A 19538-nucleotide genomic window follows, 5' to 3' on the forward strand; every position below is an offset into this window, starting at 1 on the left:
TCTCTCTCTCTCTCCTATCATTCTCACTCTCTCTCTGTCCTATCATTCTCACTCTCTCTCTCTCTCCTATCATTCTCTCTCTCTGTCTCTCCTATCATTCTCTCTCTCTCTCCTATCATTCTCTCTCTCTCTCTCTCCCCTATCATTCTCTCCCTCTCTCTCTCCCCTATCATTCTCTCCCTCTCTCTCTTATCTCTCTCTCTCTCTCTCTCCTATCATTCTCTCTCTCTCTCTCTCTCCTATCATTCTCTCTCTCTCTCTCTCTCCTATCATTCTCTCTCTCTCTCTCTCCTATCATTCTCTCTCTCTCTCTCTCCTATCATTCTCTCTCTCTCTCTCTCTCCTATCATTCTCTCTCTCTCTCTCTCCTATCATTCTCTCTCTCTCTCCTATCATTCTCTCTCTCTCTCTCTCCTATCATTCTCTCTCTCTCTCTCTCTCCTATCATTCTCTCTCTCTCTCTCTCTCCTATCATTCTCTCTCTCTCTCTCCTATCATTCTCTCTCTCTCTCTCTCTCTCCTATCATCTCTCTCTCTCTCTCTCCTATCATTCTCTCTCTCTCTCTCCTATCATTTCTCTCTCTCTCTCTCCTATCATTCTCTCTCTCTCTCTCTCTCCTATCATTCTCTCTCTCTCTCCTATCATTCTCTCTCTCTCTCTCTCTCTCTCTCCTATCATTCTCTCTCTCTCTCTCTCTCCTATCATTCTCTCTCTCTCTCTCCTATCATTCTCTCTCTCTCTCTCTCTCTCTCTCTCTCTCTCTCCTATCATTCTCTCTCTCTCTCCTATCATTCTCTCTCTCTCTCTCTCTCCTATCATTCTCTCTCTCTCTCTCCTATCATTCTCTCTCTCTCTCTCCTATCATTCTCTCTCTCTCTCTCTCTCCTATCATTCTCTCTCTCTCTCCTATCATTCTCTCTCTCTCTCTCTCTCTCTCCTATCATTCTCTCTCTCTGTCTCTCCTATCATTCTCTCTCTCTCCTATCATTCTCTCTCTCTCTCTGTCTCTCCTATCATTCTCTCTCTCTGTCTCTCCTATCATTCTCTGTCTCTCCTATCATTCTCTCTCTCTCTCCTATCATTCTCTCTCTCCTATCATTCTCTCTCTCTCCTATCATTCTCTCTCTCCTATCATTCTCTCTCTCTCTCTCTCTCTCTCTCTCTCCTATCATTCTCTCTCTCTGTCTCTCCTATCATTCTCTCTCTCTCTCTCTCTCTCCTATCATTCTCTCTCTCTCTCTCTCCTATCATTCTCTCTCTCTCTCTCCTATCATTCTCTCTCTCTCTCTCTCCTATCATTCTCTCTCTCTCTCTCTCCTATCATTCTCTCTCTCTCTCTCTCCTATCATTCTCTCTCTCTCTCTCTCTCTCCTATCATTCTCTCTCTCTCTCTCTCCTATCATTCTCTCTCTCTCTCTCCTATCATTCTCTCTCTCTCTCCTATCATTCTCATTCTCTCTCTCTCCTATCATTCTCTCTCTCTCTCCTATCATTCTCTCTCTCTCTCCTATCATTCTCTCTCTCTCTCTCTCCTATCATTCTCTCTCTCTCTCTCTCCGATCATTCTCTCTCTCTCTCCTATCATTCTCTCTCTCTCTCCTATCATTCTCTCTCTCTCTCCTATCATTCTCTCTCTCTCTCTCTCTCTCTCTCCTATCATTCTCTCTCTCTCTCTCTCTCTCTCTCCTATCATTCTCTCTCTCTCTCTCTCTCTCTCTCCTATCATTCTCTCTCTCTCTCTCTCCTATCATTCTCTCTCTCTCTCTCTCCTATCATTCTCTCTCTCTCTCTCTCCTATCATTCTCTCTCTCTCTCTCTCCTATCATTCTCTCTCTCTCTCTCTCCTATCATTCTCTCTCTCTCTCCTATCATTCTATCATTCTCTCTCTCTCTCTCTCCTATCATTCTCTCTCTCTCTCCTATCATTCTTTCTCTCTGTCTCTCCTATCATTCTCTCTCTCTGTCTCCTATCATTCTCTCTCTCTCTCTCTTATCATTCTCTCTCTCTCTCTCTCTCTCTCTCTCTCCTATCATTCTCTCTCTCTCTCTCTCCTATCATTCTCTCTCTCCCTCTCCTATCATTCTCTCTCTCTCTCTCTCTCTCTCCTATCATTCTCTCTCTCTCTCTCTCTCTCCTATCATTCTCTCTCTCTCTACTATCATTCTCCTTCTCTCTCTCTCTCTCTCCTATCATTCTCTCTCTCTCTCTCTCTCCTATCATTCTCTCTCTCTCTCTCTCTCTCCTATCATTCTCTCTCTCTCTCTCTCTCTCCCTATCATTCTCTCTCTCTCTCTCTCTCCTATCATTCTCACTCTCTCTCTCTCTCCTATCATTCTCTCTCTCTGTCTCTCCTATCATTCTCTCTCTCTCTCCTATCATTCTCTCCTCTCTCTCCTATCATTCTCTCTCTCTCTCTCACCCTATCATTCTCTCTCTCTCTCTCTCTCTCCTATCATTCTCTCTCTCTCTCTCTCTCCTATCATTCTCTCTCTCTCTCTCTCTCCTATCATTCTCTCTCTCTCTCTCTCCTATCATTCTCTCTCTCTCTCTCTCCTATCATTCTCTCTCTCTCTCTCCTATCATTCTCTCTCTCTCTCTCTCTCTCTCCTATCATTCTCTCTCTCTCTCTCCTATCATTCTCTCTCTCTCTCTCTCTCCTATCATTCTCTCTCTCTCTCTCTCTCTCCTATCATTCTCTCTCTCTGTCTCTCCTATCATTCTCTCTCTCTCTCTCTCTCCTATCATTCTCTCTCTCTCTCTCTCTCTCCTATCATTCTCTCTCTCTCTCTGTCTCTCCTATCATTCTCTCTCTCTCTCTCCTATCATTCTCTCTCTCTGTCTCTCCTATCATTCTCTCTCTCTCTCTCTCCTATCATTCTCTCTCTCTCTGTCTCTCCTATCATTCTCTCTCTCTCTCTCTCCTATCATTCTCTCTCTCTCTCTCTCTCTATCATTCTCTCTCTCTCTCTCTCCTATCATTCTCTCTCTCTCTCTCTCTCCTATCATTCTCTCTCTCTCTCTCTCTCCTATCATTCTCTCTCTCTCTCTCACTCCTATCATTCTCTCTCTCTCTCTCTCCTATCATTCTCTCTCTCCTATCATTCTCTCTCTCTCTCCTATCATTCTCTCTCTCTCTCCTATCATTCTCTCTCTCTCTCTCTCTCTCCTATCATTCTCTCTCTCTCTCCTATCATTCTCTCTCTCTCTCTCTCTCTCTCCTATCATTCTCTCTCTCTCTCTCTCTCTCCTCTATCATTCTCTCTCTCTCTCTCCTATCATTCTCTCTCTCTCTCTCCTATCATTCTCTCTCTCTCTCTCCTATATCATTCTCTCTCTCTCTCTCTCTCCTCATTCTTTCTCTCTCTCTCTCTCCTATCATTCATTCTCTCTCTCTCTCTCTCCTATCATTCTCTCTCTCCTATCATTCTCTCTCTCTCTCCTATCATTCTCTCTCTCTGTCTCTCCTATCATTCTCTCTCTCCTATCATTCTCTCTCTCTCTCCTATCATCTCTCTCTCTGTCTCTCCTATCATTCTCTCTCTCTCTCTCTCCTATCATTCTCTCTCTCTCTCTCTCTCTCTCTCTCCTATCATTCTCTCTCTCTCTCTCTCTCCTATCATTCTCTCTCTCTCTCTCTCTCCCTATCATTCTCTCTCTCTCTCTCTCCTATCATTCTCTCTCTCTCTCTCTCTCCTATCATTCTCTCTCTCTCTCTCTCTCTCCTATCATTCTCTCTCTCTCTCTCTCTCTCTCTCTCCCGATCAATTCTATCATTCTCTCTCTCTCTCTCTCTCTCTCTCTCTCTCTCCTATCATTCTCTCTCTCTGTCTCCTATCATTCTCTCTCTCTCTCTCCTATCATTCTCTCTCTCTCTCTCTCTCTCTCTCTCCTATCATTCTCTCTCTCTCTCTCTCTCTCTCCTATCATTCTCTCTCTCTCTCTCTCTCTCTCCTATCATTCTCTCTCTCTCTCTCTCTCTCTCCTATCATTCTCTCTCTCTCTCTCTCTCTCTCCTATCATTCTCTCTCTCTCTCTCTCTCTCTCCTATCATTCTCTCTCTCTCTCTCCTATCATTCTCTCTCTCTCTCTCCTATCATTCTCTCTCTCTCTCCTATCATTCTCTCTCTCTCTCTCTCCTATCATTCTTTCTCTCTCTCTCTCTCTCCTATCATTCTTTCTCTCTCTCTCTCTCTCCTATCATTCTCTCTCTCCTATCATTCTCTCTCTCTCTCCTATCATTCTCTCTCTCTGTCTCTCCTATCATTCTCTCTCTCCTATCATTCTCTCTCTCTCTCCTATCATTCTCTCTCTCTGTCTCCTATCATTCTCTCTCTCTCTCTCCTATCATTCTCTCTCTCTCTCTCTCTCTCTCTCTCTCCTATCATTCTCTCTCTCTCTCTCTCTCTCTCCTATCATTCTCTCTCTCTCTCTCTCTCTCTCCTATCATTCTCTCTCTCTCTCTCTCTCTCTCCTATCATTCTCTCTCTCTCTCTCTCTCTCCTATCATTCTCTCTCTCTCTCTCTCCTATCATTCTTTCTCTCTCTCTCTCTCTCCTATCATTCTCTCTCTCTCTCTCTATCATTCTCTCTCTCTGTCTCTCCTATCATTCTCTCTCTCTCCTATCATTCTCTCTCACTCTCTCTCTCCTATCATTCTCTCTCTCTCTCTCTCTCTCTCCTATCATTCTCTCTCTCTCTCTCTCCTATCATTCTCTCTCTCTCTCTCTCTCTCCTATCATTCTCTCTCTCTCTCTCCTATCATTCTCTCTCTCTCTCTCCTATCATTCTCTCTCTCTCTCTCTCTCCTATCATTCTCTCTCTCTCTCTCCCTATCATTCTCTCTCTCTCTCTCTCTCCTATCATTCTCTCTCTCTCTCTCTCTCCTATCATTCTCTCTCTCTCTCTCTCCTACATTCTTCTCTCTCTCTCTTCTTCCTATCATTCTCTCTCTCTCTCTCTCCTATCATTCTATCATTCTCTCTCTCTCTCTCTCTCTCTCTCCTATCATTCTCTCTCTCTCTCCTATCATTCTCTCTCTCTCTCTCTCTCCTATCATTCTCTCTCTCTCTCTCTCTCTCACCTATCATTCTCTCTCTCTCTCTCCTATCATTCTCTCTCTCTCTCTCTCTCTCTCTCCTATCATTCTCTCTCTCTCTCTCTCTCCTATCATTCTCTCTCTCTCTCCTATCATTCTTTCTCTCTGTCTCTCCTATCATTCTCTCTCTCTCTCTGTCTCTCCTATCATTCTCTCTCTCTCTGTCTCTCCTATCATTCTCTCTCTCTCTGTCTCTCCTATCATTCTCTCTCTCTCTCTCTCCTATCATTTTCTCTCTCTCTCTCTCTCCTATCATTCTCTCTCTCTCTCTCCTATCATTCTCTCTCTCTCTCTCTCCTATCATTCTCTCTCTCTCTCTCCTATCATTCTCTCTCTCTCTCTCCTATCATTCTCTCTCTCTCCTATCATTCTCTCTCTTCTCTCTCTCTCTCTCCTATCATTCTCATTCTCTCTCCCTCTCTCTCTCCTATCATTCTCTCTCTCTCTCTCTCTCTCCTATCATTCTCTCTCTCTCTCCTATCATTCTTTCTCTCTCTCTCTCCTATCATTCTCTCTCTCTCTCCTATCATTCTCTCTCTCTCTCCTATCATTCTCTCTCTCTCCTATCATTCTCTCTCTCTGTCTCTCCTATCATTCTCTCTCTCTCTCTCTATCATTCTCTCTCTCTCTCTCTCTCTCTCTCCTATCATTCTCTCTCTCTCTCTCTCCTATCATTCTCTCTCTCTCTCTCTCTCTCCTATCATTCTCTCTCTCTCTCTCTCTCTCTCCTATCATTCTCTCTCTCTCTCCTATCATTCTCTCTCTCTCTCTCTCCTATCATTCTCTCTCTCTCTCTCTCCTATCATTCTCTCTCTCTCTCTCTCTCCTATCATTCTCTCTCTCTCTCTCCTATCATTCTCTCTCTCTCTCTCTCCTATCATTCTATCATTCTCTCTCTCTCTCTCTCTCTCTCTCTCCTATCATTCTCTCTCTCTCTCCTATCATTCTCTCTCTCTGTCTCCTATCATTCTCATCTCTCTCTCTCCTATCATTCTCTCTCTCTCTCTCTCCTATCATTCTCTCTCTCTCTCTCTCTCTCTCTCTCCTATCATTCTCTCTCTCTCTCTCTCTCCTATCATTCTCTCTCTCTCTCTCTCCTATCATTCTTTCTCTCTCTCTCTCTCTCCTATCATTCTCTCTCTCTCTCCTATCATTCTCTCTCTCTCTCTCTCCTATCATTCTCTCTCTCTCTCTCTCTGCTATCATTCTCTCTCTCTCTCTCTCTCTCCTATCATTCTCTCTCTCTCTCTCTCTCCTATCATTCTCTCTCTCTCTCTCTCTCTCTCTCTCTCTCCTATCATTCTCTCTCTCTCTCTCTCCTATCATTCTCTCTCTCTCTCTCCTATCATTCTCTCTCTCTCTCTCTCTCTCCTATCATTCTCTCTCTCTCTCTCTCTCCTATCATTCTCTCTCTCTCTCTCTCCTATCATTCTCTCTCTCTCTCTCTCTCCTATCATTCTCTCTCTCTCTCTCTCTCTCTCCCTATCATTCTCTCTCTCTCTCTCTCTCTCCTATCATTCTCTCTCTCTCTCTCTCTCTCCTATCATTCTCTCTCTCTCTCTCTCCTATCATTCTCTCTCTCTCTCTCTCCTATCATTCTCTCTCTCTCTCTATCATTCTCTCTCTCTGTCTCTCCTATCATTCTCTCTCTCTCTCCTATCATTCTCTCTCTCTCTCTCTCTCTCTCCTATCATTCTCTCTCTCTCTCTCTCTCCTATCATTCTCTCTCTCTCTCTCTCTCTCCTATCATTCTCTCTCTCTCTCCTATCATTCTCTCTCTCTCTCCTATCATTCTCTCTCTCTCCTATCATTCTCTCTCTCTGTCTCTCCTATCATTCTCTCTCTCTCTCTCCTATCATTCTCTCTCTCTCTCTCTCTCTCTCTCCTATCATTCTCTCTCTCTCTCTCCTATCATTCTCTCTCTCTCTCTCTCTCTCCTATCATTCTCTCTCTCTCTCTCTCTCTCTCCTATCATTCTCTCTCTCTCTCTCTCTCTCCTATCATTCTCTCTCTCTCTCTCTCCTATCATTCTCTCTCTCTCTCTCTCCTATCATTCTCTCTCTCTCTCTCTCCTATCATTCTCTCTCTCTCTCTCCTATCATTCTCTCTCTCTCTCTCTCCTATCATTCTATCATTCTCTCTCTCTCTCTCTCCTATCATTCTATCATTCTCTCTCTCTCTCTCTCTCTCCTATCATTCTCTCTCTCTCTCCTATCATTCTCTCTCTCTGTCTCCTATCATTCTCTCTCTCTCTCTCCTATCATTCTCTCTCTTCTCTCTCCTATCATTCTCTCTCTCTCTCTCTCCTATCATTCTCTCTCTCTCTCTCTCTCTCTCCTATCATTCTCTCTCTCTCTCTCTCTCCTATCATTCTCTCTCTCTCTCTCTCCTATCATTCTTTCTCTCTCTCTCTCTCTCCTATCATTCTCTCTCTCTCTCCTATCATTCTCTCTCTCTGTCTCTCCTATCATTCTCTCTCTCTCTCTCTCCTATCATTCTCTCTCTCTCTCTCTCTCTCCTATCATTCTCTCTCTCTCTCTCTCTCTCCTATCATTCTCTCTCTCTCTCTCTCTCCTATCATTCTCTCTCTCTCTCTCTCTCTCTCTCTCTCTCTCTCCTATCATTCTCTCTCTCTCTCTCTCCTATCATTCTCTCTCTCTCTCTCCTATCATTCTCTCTCTCTCTCTCTCTCCTATCATTCTCTCTCTCTCTCTCTCTCCTATCATTCTCTCTCTCTCTCTCTCTCCTATCATTCTCTCTCTCTCTCTCTCTCCTATCATTCTCTCTCTCTCTCTCTCTCCTATCATTCTCTCTCTCTCTCTCTCTCTCCTATCATTCTCTCTCTCTCTCTCTCTCTCCTATCATTCTCTCTCTCTCTCTCTCCTATCATTCTCTCTCTCTCTTCCTATCATTCTCTCTCTCTGTCTCTCCTATCATTCTCTCTCTCTCTCTATCATTCTCTCTCTCTGTCTCTCCTATCATTCTCTCTCTCTCTCTCTCTCTCCTATCATTCTCTCTCTCTCTCCTATCATTCTCTCTCTCTCTCTCTCTCTCTCTCTCCTATCATTCTCTCTCTCTCTCTCTCTCTCACCTATCATTCTCTCTCTCTCTCTCCTATCATTCTCTCTCTCTCTCTCTCTCTCCTATCATTCTCTCTCTCTCTCTCTCTCCTATCATTCTCTCTCTCTCTCTCTCTCCTATCATTCTTTCTCTCTGTCTCTCCTATCATTCTCTCTCTCTCTCTGTCTCTCCTATCATTCTCTCTCTCTCTCTGTCTCTCCTATCATTCTCTCTCTCTCTGTCTCTCCTATCATTCTCTCTCTCTCTCTCTCCTATCATTCTCTCTCTCTCTCTCTCTCCTATCATTCTCTCTCTCTCTCTCTCCTATCATTCTCTCTCTCTCTCTCCTATCATTCTCTCTCTCTCTCTCTCTCTCCTATCATTCTCTCTCTCTCTCTCCTATCATTCTCTCTCTCTCTCTCCTATCATTCTCTCTCTCTCTCTCCTATCATTCTCTCTCTCTCTCTCTCTCTCCTATCATTCTCTCTCTCTCTCTCTCCTATCATTCTTTCTCTCTCTCTCTCCTATCATTCTCTCTCTCTCTCCTATCATTCTCTCTCTCTGTCTCTCCTATCATTCTCTCTCTCTCTCTCTCCTATCATTCTCTCTCTCTCTCTCCTATCATTCTCTCTCTCTCTCTCTCCTATCATTCTCATTCTCTCTCCCTCTCTCTCTGCTATCATTCTCTCTCTCTCTCTCTGTCCTATCATTCTCTCTCTCTCTCTCTCCTATCATTCTCTCTCTCTCTCTCTCCTATCATTCTTTCTCTCTCCTATCATTCTCTCTCTCTCCTATCATTCTCTCTCTCTCTCTCCTATCATTCTCTCTCTCTCTCTCTCTCTCTCTCTCCTATCATTCTCTCTCTCTCTCTCTCCTATCATTCTCATTCTCTCTCTCTCTCTCTCTCCTATCATTCTCTCTCTCTCTCTCTCTCTCTCTCTCCTATCATTCTCTCTCTCTCTCTCCTATCATTCTCTCTCTCTCTCTCTCTCCTATCATTCTCTCTCTCTCTCTCTCTCTCTCTCCTATCATTCTCTCTCTCTCTCCTATCATTCTTTCTCTCTGTCTCTCCTATCATTCTCTGTCTCTGCTATCATTCTCTCTCTCTCTCTCTCTCCTATCATTCTCTCTCTCTCTCTGTCTCTCCTATCATTCTCTCTCTCTGTCTCTCCTATCATTCTCTCTCTCTCCTATCATTCTCTCTCTCTCTCTCTCTCTGTCTCTCCTATCATTCTCTCTCTCTGTCTCTCCTATCATTCTCTCTCTCTCCTATCATTCTCTCTCTCTCTCCTATCATTTTCTCTCTCTCTCTCCTATCATTCTCTCTCTCTCTCTCTCTCCTATCATTCTCTCTCTCTCTCTGTCTCTCCTATCATTCTCTCTCTCTGTCTCTCCTATCATTCTCTCTCTCTCCTATCATTCTCTCTCTCTCTCTCTCTGTCTCTCCTATCATTCTCTCTCTCTGTCTCTCCTATCATTCTCTCTCTCTCCTATCATTCTCTCTCTCTCTCCTATCATTTTCTCTCTCTCTCTCCTATCATTCTCTCTCTCTCTCCTATCATTCTCTCTCTCTCTCCTATCATTCTCTCTCTCTGTCTCTCCTATCATTCTCTCTCTCTCTCTCTCTCCTATCATTCTCTCTCTCTCTCTCTCTCTCTCTCCTATCATTCTCTCTCTCTCCTATCATTCTCTCTCTCTCTCTCCCTCTCTCCTATCATTCTCTCTCTCTCTCTCTCTCTCTCTCCTATCATTCTCTCTCTCTCTCCTATCATTCTCTCTCTCTGTCTCTCCTATCATTCTTTCTCTCTCTCTCTCCTATCATTCTCTCTCTCTCCTATCATTCTCTCTCTCTCTCTCTCTCTCTCCTATCATTCTCTCTAATGGCTTCAGATGAACAGCTCAATTTTAACGAGATAGGCTTAGAAATATTTTTTTCAAGTGATGAGCAAAGAACATTAAAGTATATGTTTCACTCCAAAAGAGCTGCCAATAAAAAAACAAAATCCATAAGATGCTCGTATTTGAATTGATCGCCTCGATCTCCCTTGGAAACCTGGCCAGACATGAACTCTATACCCTGCTTGTTCATGTTTTGATTGTGTATCAAAATAAGCTAGGCCACTTTCTGTGACTGCATCTGCGTTTTAATTCTATATGTACCATCACTGAAGGAAAGAAACTAATTTCATGATACATTATAGACAAAAAATGCTTAATATTTGGCACACACGAGTTTAATTATTTTCTTGTAATTTTTTTGGGATTAGTTGTATTTTAAATTATTTCCAGTAGTAAGGGCTCAGTTTAGTGCACAACCCAAGACTGCAGTCATGGATTTAAAAAAAATACTTTGTGATTTAATTGGTTTGTCTAGTTTGTAATTGTTGCTGACTGCCCATTTGGATTCATAGATTTTTTATCTTGATGGTTTTCATTTCTACTTGCTGGTTAGTGTGACATTACCTGTTCAGTTGTGATTTATTGCTGTTTTATGAATGTCAAATTTAAGCCAATCAAGTGCAAGTGTGCCACAAACATTTGTATGTAAGAAGGTGTGATGTCTGAAGTGTGACTGATAGAGGCTCATGCAATACAGAACTTTTTTATTTGTATATAAAGCTGGTAGATTTCGTGTGATGTTTCTCATAGGATGTTGGATGGTATGTTTTCTAAGCAGTGGAGTGTTATGTAATGGGTAATATATTATTGTGGTCCGAAGGGGAGTTGTATTATTGGGAGGCGGAGTTGGGGGGAGAGATATTGTGTTTTAATGGATTTGTGATGTATGCAATTACATTTTTAAAATAAGTATTGATTAGTTAACGTTGTCTAGTGTTGATCAATGTGCATTGGTGGCTGTTTATTGGACCCTTCGCTGTTGCAGTTTTAATGGCGTGTGGCATTGAGGAGAGCGCAAGATGAGTGGAGGAAATAACAGGACCCAAAGCAAAGGAGATGAGAGGCCACAAAGTCTAATTGTTTGGTAAACGGAGCCATAGGTCTATCTGAGTTTAATTGTTGTTTGGTCAGGGAACTCTGCAAATTAGAATATTCTCAGGCTTAGAAGCACACAGTATTTTAACATTGTTTTGCCTCTGCAATAAAGTGTTAAGTCTGTATGTGCAGATGTTTTAATTTTTAATTTTAAAATATATATATATCTTCAAATTTTCTTTCTGCTCCAATTTTCTCCTCTCTTATGAAGAAGCGTTTACTCGTGCTAGGGTACAGTTTCATGGGTACTGCTCATGGGTATTTTACCCAATCAGCTGTTGTTCATGTGTAAGTTTACGGAGTGAGTGATGGTAGGCTGTTTGATTGTAAGATGGACATCAGTGAGACCCCAGTCTTGTCTTCACATGATATCCCCATACATGTAGTTTCCAGTGGGGGGGTGGGGTTTACTGAACATCAAACAAGAATGGGAACCTTGGCTGACTTTTTTTCCTCTATTATCCCATCCCCCAAGCTAGCACATGAAAGCCTGTTGTAGCTCCCCAACTGCTACATTGATTGAGGTTAGATGGCTCAGCACGGACCCATCTAAAATAAATGGGTTGACGCTTCTGTTAAAATAGTGGACAAGTATTCTTGCGATAATATCGCACACCTTAATTTGCAAGCTAAGAAAGGTTGCCATGAGAAACTGGCAAATAGTTCTCATTAAATAAATGTGATGGAATCCCTACTGTCTTTCCAGTCTTGCTACAGAGTTAATATGTTCCCCTACTGTGCCTATAGCTCTTTAACTGACACCTGGATCTGACAAAAAGCCTAATTGACTCCCAGTTCACTGTTTTATTCCTTAAGGTATTGGGTGTATTAGTCATTTTAATTGATTTTCTGTGGAAATGTTTGTATTTATTGTGACAGGAAGCATGTAATTGCCAGTTATCTTTTCTGAAATGTATTATTAGAGTCTAATGCCTGTTACTGACAGTGATGGATTTGCTATCCGATAGGGTTTATGCATGGAACATAAAAGTGTTCGTAGTAATGCTGATTGCTTCAGTTCATTGTGTGAACAATAGAATCCTTAATTCCCCTTTAGGCTGTGGAGAAGACCTGTAAGCATTATTAAAATGCAACTAAACAGCGGTTTTCAGACGATCAAATTTAGAGCAATACCCAATGTGATCTGATTTGACAAGGTGAAATGCAGATAAATATTATTTGTCTTCACCCGTGCTTTACTAAAGACACGTGACAGATGGCACAGTAACAGTAGATGTTGATGTCAATGCGAAAATGGACAGTTGTATTATAAAAAAGAACTCTTAAAGTAGATTTAGGGATTGAGACTGGTTGATTTTTATGCATATTGAGATATCATCCTGCCACCATCTCCACATTTCTTCCAGTTATCTTTATAACTACATCAGTGGGACAGGTTGTGATAACCCTAATGCCAGTTAATTCTTTCAGTTCTTTCTGCATTTTCTCAAAATGTGCATCTTTTTCTTATCATCTGTGCAGATTTAAAAATCTAAATATTGTTTTGTAGAATTAAAGTAATCTGTAGAACTATTTCAGCATTTTGATTACTATTTAAAAACACATTTTTTGTACATTTTGCTATGGTAATTCTACACCCCATAAAAGATTGAGTTCAGAAATACATTAGAAATACCTATGTCCTTTTGTTTATCTTCCGATATGAACTGTAATAATTCTAATTAAAATTAAGATCCCCAACACTGTCACCTGCAAGCTTACATACAGAGTCTTACCCAGTGTTCTGTGGTGGCCAACTACAGGGAGTCTGCCTCTTTAATTGTGCAGTAACAGAACCTAAAACAGATGATGGTTATGTAAGTACCAGCATGTTTCCTAAAATAGGTTATGCAGGTTCACACAAGTTGTGGTATTGATGGCTACCCGGATCTCTCTGGCAATTACTCTGCAAGGAACATGGAGGGTCTTGTTACCATTGCTGAGTCAGGAGAACAGTAACAATGGGGAACAAAGACTATTAGACCCTGTAAATTGCCTGAGCTGTCTTCATGACATCAGTGCATATCTTTCTGTCAACCTCAATCCTGGATCCTGTTGCTAGGCAGCGGACTTCTCCTTAACCAGAAGCAGCTCTGATCCGCAGACTGCTGCTGTTGCCACCTGGTACAGTCCTTCACAGCCTATCAGCAGACGAGAGTGTGCATTGCCTGCATACTGCTTAGATTCTATCTCTAAAATGAAGGCAATAAGTGAAGAGAAGATGAGACAATAAATGATCCTTAGAAGAGTTCACCAACGCTGACACAACATAACCCACAAAAAGCAGCAACCGGAGTAATGGTGGGTTCAGATTAACAGCTGAATTATTTGTAAGGTGCATGGAGCATCAGTTCAGTATGATTCAGCCATTAGTTACAGCTGATGGCTGCTGCTGAATCTAACAGGACTGGGGATTCATGCAGCGAGCGGAAGGCAGCAAATGTTTGCAGCAGGTTTATTTGATTGTACTACAGATGTGCAGTCAGATTTTTAGTTAGTCTTTTTTTTTAGAAATACTTATATATGTGGATGTTGGCCTGTGATTATATGTGTTGGAAGTGTAATTGATGGAGTGCTGGTATGTGATTGCATTGAGTATTTTGCCCTGCTGTTTGGTACTGTATAACCAGGGCACTAATTGGCTTTTTCTGTTCACTTGTGAAACTGGGTGCAGCTGCTTTACAGATATGCAATAGAATTGCAGAAAATGATTTTCCACACACAAAAATGTGTAACTAAGTTAACATGCTTGTGGGCCATAAATTTGCTAGCTGGATTCCTCAACTAGATTAGATGTGTACAAGTAGAAGCTCTACGTTAACAGATGGAAGTAATTTTATAATAAATCTACTTCCAATTGAGAAGGCGTTAGAAGAGCACTTACTCATTTTCCATTAAAATGCAGGCACCTTAGAACTGAGAATTTGTTTTTCAGTTTGAATGCTGGATTTGAGATGGATTACGGAATAATATGAGATTTTTTTTACCTTTTTGGAAAATAAAGGATCAACCAATGTTCCTTAAATGTTAACCACTTTCATTTGCCCCTTTAATTCAGTGTACTTTGAACTTACAACCAATGACGAATTCCCATTTGGAAGTTGTTCCATCTTTTACACAATTTTTTTTTCTAATGTGTCCGTTTCACTACCAGTCTTTGAAACACACCTGCAGTATGGCTGTCAATGATGCAGTGAGGGTCATACACTATTTGCCGATTTCCTTGGAGTACAAAAAATTATATCGAAACCCAAAAACAAAAAAAATGACATCCTAAAATTTGTTGGAATTAATAAACACTACAGTTATGTTCAAAGCAGATACCTTGCATTAAGTGTTGTATCCTGTTGACCTCCATCATGTCACTAGAGGACATAACTTGCTGCTGTTCTTGGTCATGATTGAATCCTCATGTAGGTCAACAACTTACTGATTGCTAAAGCATGAGGTGATTAATTGTTAAATGCTTTCTCTGCAGGTACTGCTTAATGAGCGTCAAAGGGTGCTACACAGATTTTCACATTGATTTTGGTGGCACTTCTGTCTGGTATCACATTCTTCGAGGAGGGAAGGTGAGTAGTGAAGTACTTGTTTACCTGCAGCATTTGAATTGTTATTTTTTTCAATTTAATAAACTTGAAAATTGAGAACTTTGTATATAAACGAATGCTTACTTGATGATATTTAAAGCCAAGATCATTTTAAACATGGATTAACAAATGAGAGAAACATTTTTGGGACAATATAAACAGAAAAGGTTAATTTAATGTGTAACAAATCAAAAACAAAAATATGGGGCTCCCTTGCTGAGTAAAGGCTTCACCTGGCATAATTGTGAACCGTATGGATCAGACGATCCCAGGTTTGATTCATGGACTATATTGAGTTAATTGATCTGGAATACTCTCCCCTTACTCCTGCTGGAAAGTGGCATGTTTGGATATGAGGTGAGGATAGGATATGTTTGGGTGTGATACCCTCCATGGTTGAGAGTAGTGCGTAGCCTTCTGATGCATGAATAAGCTAGCTGAGTATGGAATGGCAAGTTGTGAACTCGGCATCATGGCAAACTGTTTAAAAGGCAGTGGATGGAAACAAGATATCCTTTCTGAGGGAGGGAGATTAAATTGCAAGTCAGCCGTAGCCAACTCTTGTGGAGTGCTACCAATGTCAGAGTCCTGGAAACCAATAACCTGTTCAGCTTCTCAGATGGTGAGTGGTGTGTAGTCAGGCTGCTCTAAAGAAAATAATGTCTTACCTACAAATTAGGCTATGAATACGACTTGATGACTTGAGTGAAAAATACTATCAAGGAAGATTTTCACTGTTCACTATTTATAGTGAAATAAGACACATTCCAATACACACTTTATGATTTCACTATAATTAGCAAAAAGTAGAAAACTTCTCCCTATGTTTTTCAAATGCATTGGGATGTTTTTCTGCATTAAAGGTGCTATATAAATTCAAGTTGTTATTGTTGTGATGCAGGCAAATTAATATCACCTGTAAAGCTATTAGAAGGTGTGATCAGGTACCAATCGTGACTGCCATATTCTCCTGCACATGCACAAAATGTCTCAAACCAGTCTTTTCGGGTGGGCTGTTTTTTTTAAGAAGTATTTTTGAAATGAACATTGTAGATTTTTTTTCAAAAGCATTTTCAATCTATTTTCTCTCCCTCCCTTTTTTGCAATCACTTGTACTACACACTCGTCTCCAGAAAACAGAATGAACATGCAGCCTTTAATAAAAATGGAAAATGTTGGAAATATTCAGCAAGCCAGGCAGCATCTGTGGAGAAAGAAACAGAGTTAACGTTTCAGGTCGATGAACCTTCGTCAGAGCTGGAAGAAGTAGAAGATTAAACAGTTTTTAAGCAAGTACAGAGCCAGGGAAACCGGGAGAGGAAGGGGAGGGGAGGAAAGAACAAAAGGGAAGGTCTCTGATAGGGCAGAGGGCAGGAGTGATTAAATGACAAAAGGATGTTTGTGCAAGGCAAGGAGCGTGGTAATGGGACAAGTAAAGAAACAAAAGATGGGTCTAAAGGAGCTGTAAATGGCAACATCAGAACCATTACCGGCACCTGCTGTCTGAAAAATGAGAGCGGTGGTTATGATTTGAAGTTCTTAAAATCAATGTTGAGTCCAGAAGGTTGTAAAGTGCCTAAATGAAAGATGAGGTGCTGTTCCTCGAGCTTCCGTTGACCTTCATTGGAACAGTGTAAGAGGCCAAGGACAGAGAGGTCAGAGTACAATTGAGCATTCATATGCTTGTTTGCTTTGGAAATTTATTTAGGAGTTAGAGTGCTTAGTATTTTGTTTTATAAGCATGGTTTTGATTTTTAATGAAATGGCATGGGCCATGGAAAGGTCAATACTGCATATCACAGCATTAAGAAAATTACCAAACAATTTAAAATGTAATTTTTTTTACCTGTGCACCTTTTAGAGACTTGAAAAGCTAATTAATGGAAAATGTGACCATTTTGAAGAGTCTCCGTTTTATAAGCAGTCTGTCTTATTCAGGTATTCTGATTAGTTCCACCTACATCGCACTATTTAGTGAGATTGGTGAACTGTGCAGTGATCTGATCTATTCCCTCCTCCCCCCCCCCCCGCCCTCCTCCATATTATATTGCAGAATCACTTGTCGTTACTTGAATGCTCATTTCACCCACAGCCAGAAAAATTGGTGGCATGTAGCACCCAACCTAACCTCCATAAGCACTGCTGCCTCTGGTTGACCTTGGGAAAATCACCTCCCGAATTGCTTGAGGAATTGTGTAATGGAACATCATGTAAATGGCTATTTCAACAACTATATATATATTAGAGAGAGAGATGTATGAACTGAAAATAGCTCTATAATATCCATGTATATTCAGTTCTGCTCCTGCAGAATTTTGAATTATTTTGAAGTAATTCAAACCACAGGGAAAAATATTAAAATTAGCAGAAAGCATTTTCAAACCTTGTTGAGTGGTTACAAATTTATTTAGGAGTTAGAGTGCTTAGTATTTTGTTTTATAAGCATGGTTTTGATTTTTAATGAAATGGCATGGGCCATGGAAAGGCTGGTAGCATCATCTCACCTACTGAAGTAGTCACAGGCAGTAATGTGATTCACCATTACCGTTGCTGCATTTGTATGTATTTGTTGCGCTTATTTAAAATCTTACTGAGACGCAATAACTAGCACATGTAACAGAAGATAAAGTGCATTTTTCATGCATATCACAGCATTAAGAAAATTACCAAACAATTTAAAATGTAATATTTTTAACTCTGCACCTTTTAGAGACTTGAAAAGCTAATTTTGTCACCCAATGGAAAATGTGACCATTCTGAAGAGTCTCCGTTTTATAAGCAGTCTGTCTTATTCAGGTATTCTGGTTAGTTCCACCTACATCGCACAATCTGGAGATTTATGAAGAGTGGGTTCTGTCAGGAAAGCAAGGTGATATTTTCCTTGGGGACAGAGTGGACGGCTGTCAACGGATTGAATTAAAACAAGGATATACCTTTCTGATCCCTTCAGGTAACTGAAGACAGCTGTTATTATTTGTCACTTTACATTACCTGCTTCAGTAGATCGGTGGAGGGTGAGATTTGTAGGTGGATACAACTTTACTGACTCTGGAAGGAAGGAGGCAGTCTTTTGTGTGCTGTCCTTTCAGCTAATGCTTTACTTGTGTGGGGGATAAAGTGCTGTAAATAATTCAATTTCACTGAATCATTCTTAACTGTCAGCCATTTATATTTGAGTGACTGGTAGCATCATCTCACCTACTGAAGTAGTCACAGGCAGTAATGTGATTCACCATTACCGTTGCTGCATTTGTATATATTTGTTGCGCTTATTTAAAATCTTACTGAGACGCAATAACTAGCACATGTAACAGAAGATAAAGTGCATTTTTCATTCAGTTTGACTTGAGTTGTTTTAGGAGGGTCAGTATCTTATTTTCCAGTAATGTTGTACCTGGAAATTGAGTTTTTAAATGAAATCTCATCTGTCCTATCCCAATTATGAAATCTTGGAAAACCATTTCCTTTATCATCTGTGGGATAGCAATCTGATCTGTTGTCAAGTGGCTTGTAATGAACAATTCCAAAAGATCATGCTTCTTCAGTTCTATTATAAGCACTTTACGTGGCATTACTGCAAGATATTACCTCCTCAACCTCTGAAAAAAATAATTTTATAGCTGTGTATCTTCAAAATTCATCTTGCTGCATAGCTTTAAGGCGATGGCACTTTCTATTATAGTCAGTATGGTGGTTGAAAAACTTGCAGAAAATATAACCCTTCTGACCTCATTTCTCATGTTAGTGAGCATAATATAATGGTAATGATCATCATACAATAATGACCTATAAATGTCCTGCATTACTTGGATGCTGGCATTGTTATACTGATGTACCTTGTTGATTTATGAGAGCTGACAGGGTCTGAAAACATTGGTAGATCAATGTCTAAAGTGTAAGGAAATATTAACAGCTGATGCCTGCAGTTCCAATATACATTTTACTGAGAATATACTTTGCTTTTTACTTCAAGGCTTCTGTTTTCCTAAATAATTTCTCCATTAAAAAATTTGTTGTAGGGACAGGGGAAATAATTAGTTTTTAACCATGTCATGTTCTTGTTTACAAATATTTAACACTCAGAAGGTCAGGTGCATCTGAATCAATGTAGCCAATGCCTTCTCAGCCTTTTTGTTACTAGCAAATGAAGGTCCTGGGTAATGCACCCCTGGTGTGTAATGCTGAAGGAAAGCGTTGGCTACCTACGACTAAGTTGTCCTCAATGACTGCTTCATTTTCATCAGACACTGACCTCAGTCAGTGATGATATGAGGTAATAAAATAGATGCTCTTCATCTCCTTGTCGTGCAATCGTATGACCATTCATGGCGTGTGGTGCAGACTGTACCTAATGATGGATGATATGTTTTGTACAGAAATGCAACTGCAGTTTCAACGCTAGAATTTGGCCACACTTACTATTCTAGATAATCTGTGGTGCTCACAGAATTGCCGTGGTACCTTGGTTACACAGTGAATTAGAGTAGGGATGCCTGACATTTTGGAGCTGGGAGCCAGGTATGCATGTCAAAAACAGTCTGGGGACCTCATATGATTATGCATTAACGTGATGCCCCATGTACAAAAAAGCGAGACTCCCATACACAGAAGCAAGACCCTCCCCAAATAAGAGAAACTCAAACACATAAAGCGGGACTCCTCCACAGAAACATCAAGACTCCTATACACAAAATCAGACCTCGCACACAAAAAAAGCAAAACGCTTACCATGCACCAAAAAACATGAGATCCCCCTCCATACCCAAAACCTGAGTCCCACATCCTCCTTTCCTTTGC

The 19538-nt window shown here is 41.0% G+C and overlaps 1 protein-coding gene across 8 annotated transcripts in view; it reads left to right on the plus strand.

Moving 5' to 3' along the window:
- kdm2bb (lysine (K)-specific demethylase 2Bb) overlaps window positions 1-19538 on the plus strand; it is a 239778-nt gene that overhangs the window by 116750 nt on the left and 103490 nt on the right. For all 8 annotated transcript variants that reach the window (XM_068005804.1, XM_068005806.1, XM_068005802.1 and 5 more), the window contains 2 exons: window positions 14630-14723; window positions 17538-17691. In XM_068005804.1, coding sequence (XP_067861905.1) covers window positions 14630-14723; window positions 17538-17691 — 248 coding nt within the window. The remainder of the gene's footprint in view (window positions 1-14629; window positions 14724-17537; window positions 17692-19538) is intronic.

The sequence above is a fragment of the Heptranchias perlo genome, chromosome 25 (genome assembly GCF_035084215.1).
Source record: "Heptranchias perlo isolate sHepPer1 chromosome 25, sHepPer1.hap1, whole genome shotgun sequence".
Lineage (NCBI taxonomy): Eukaryota > Metazoa > Chordata > Chondrichthyes > Hexanchiformes > Hexanchidae > Heptranchias > Heptranchias perlo.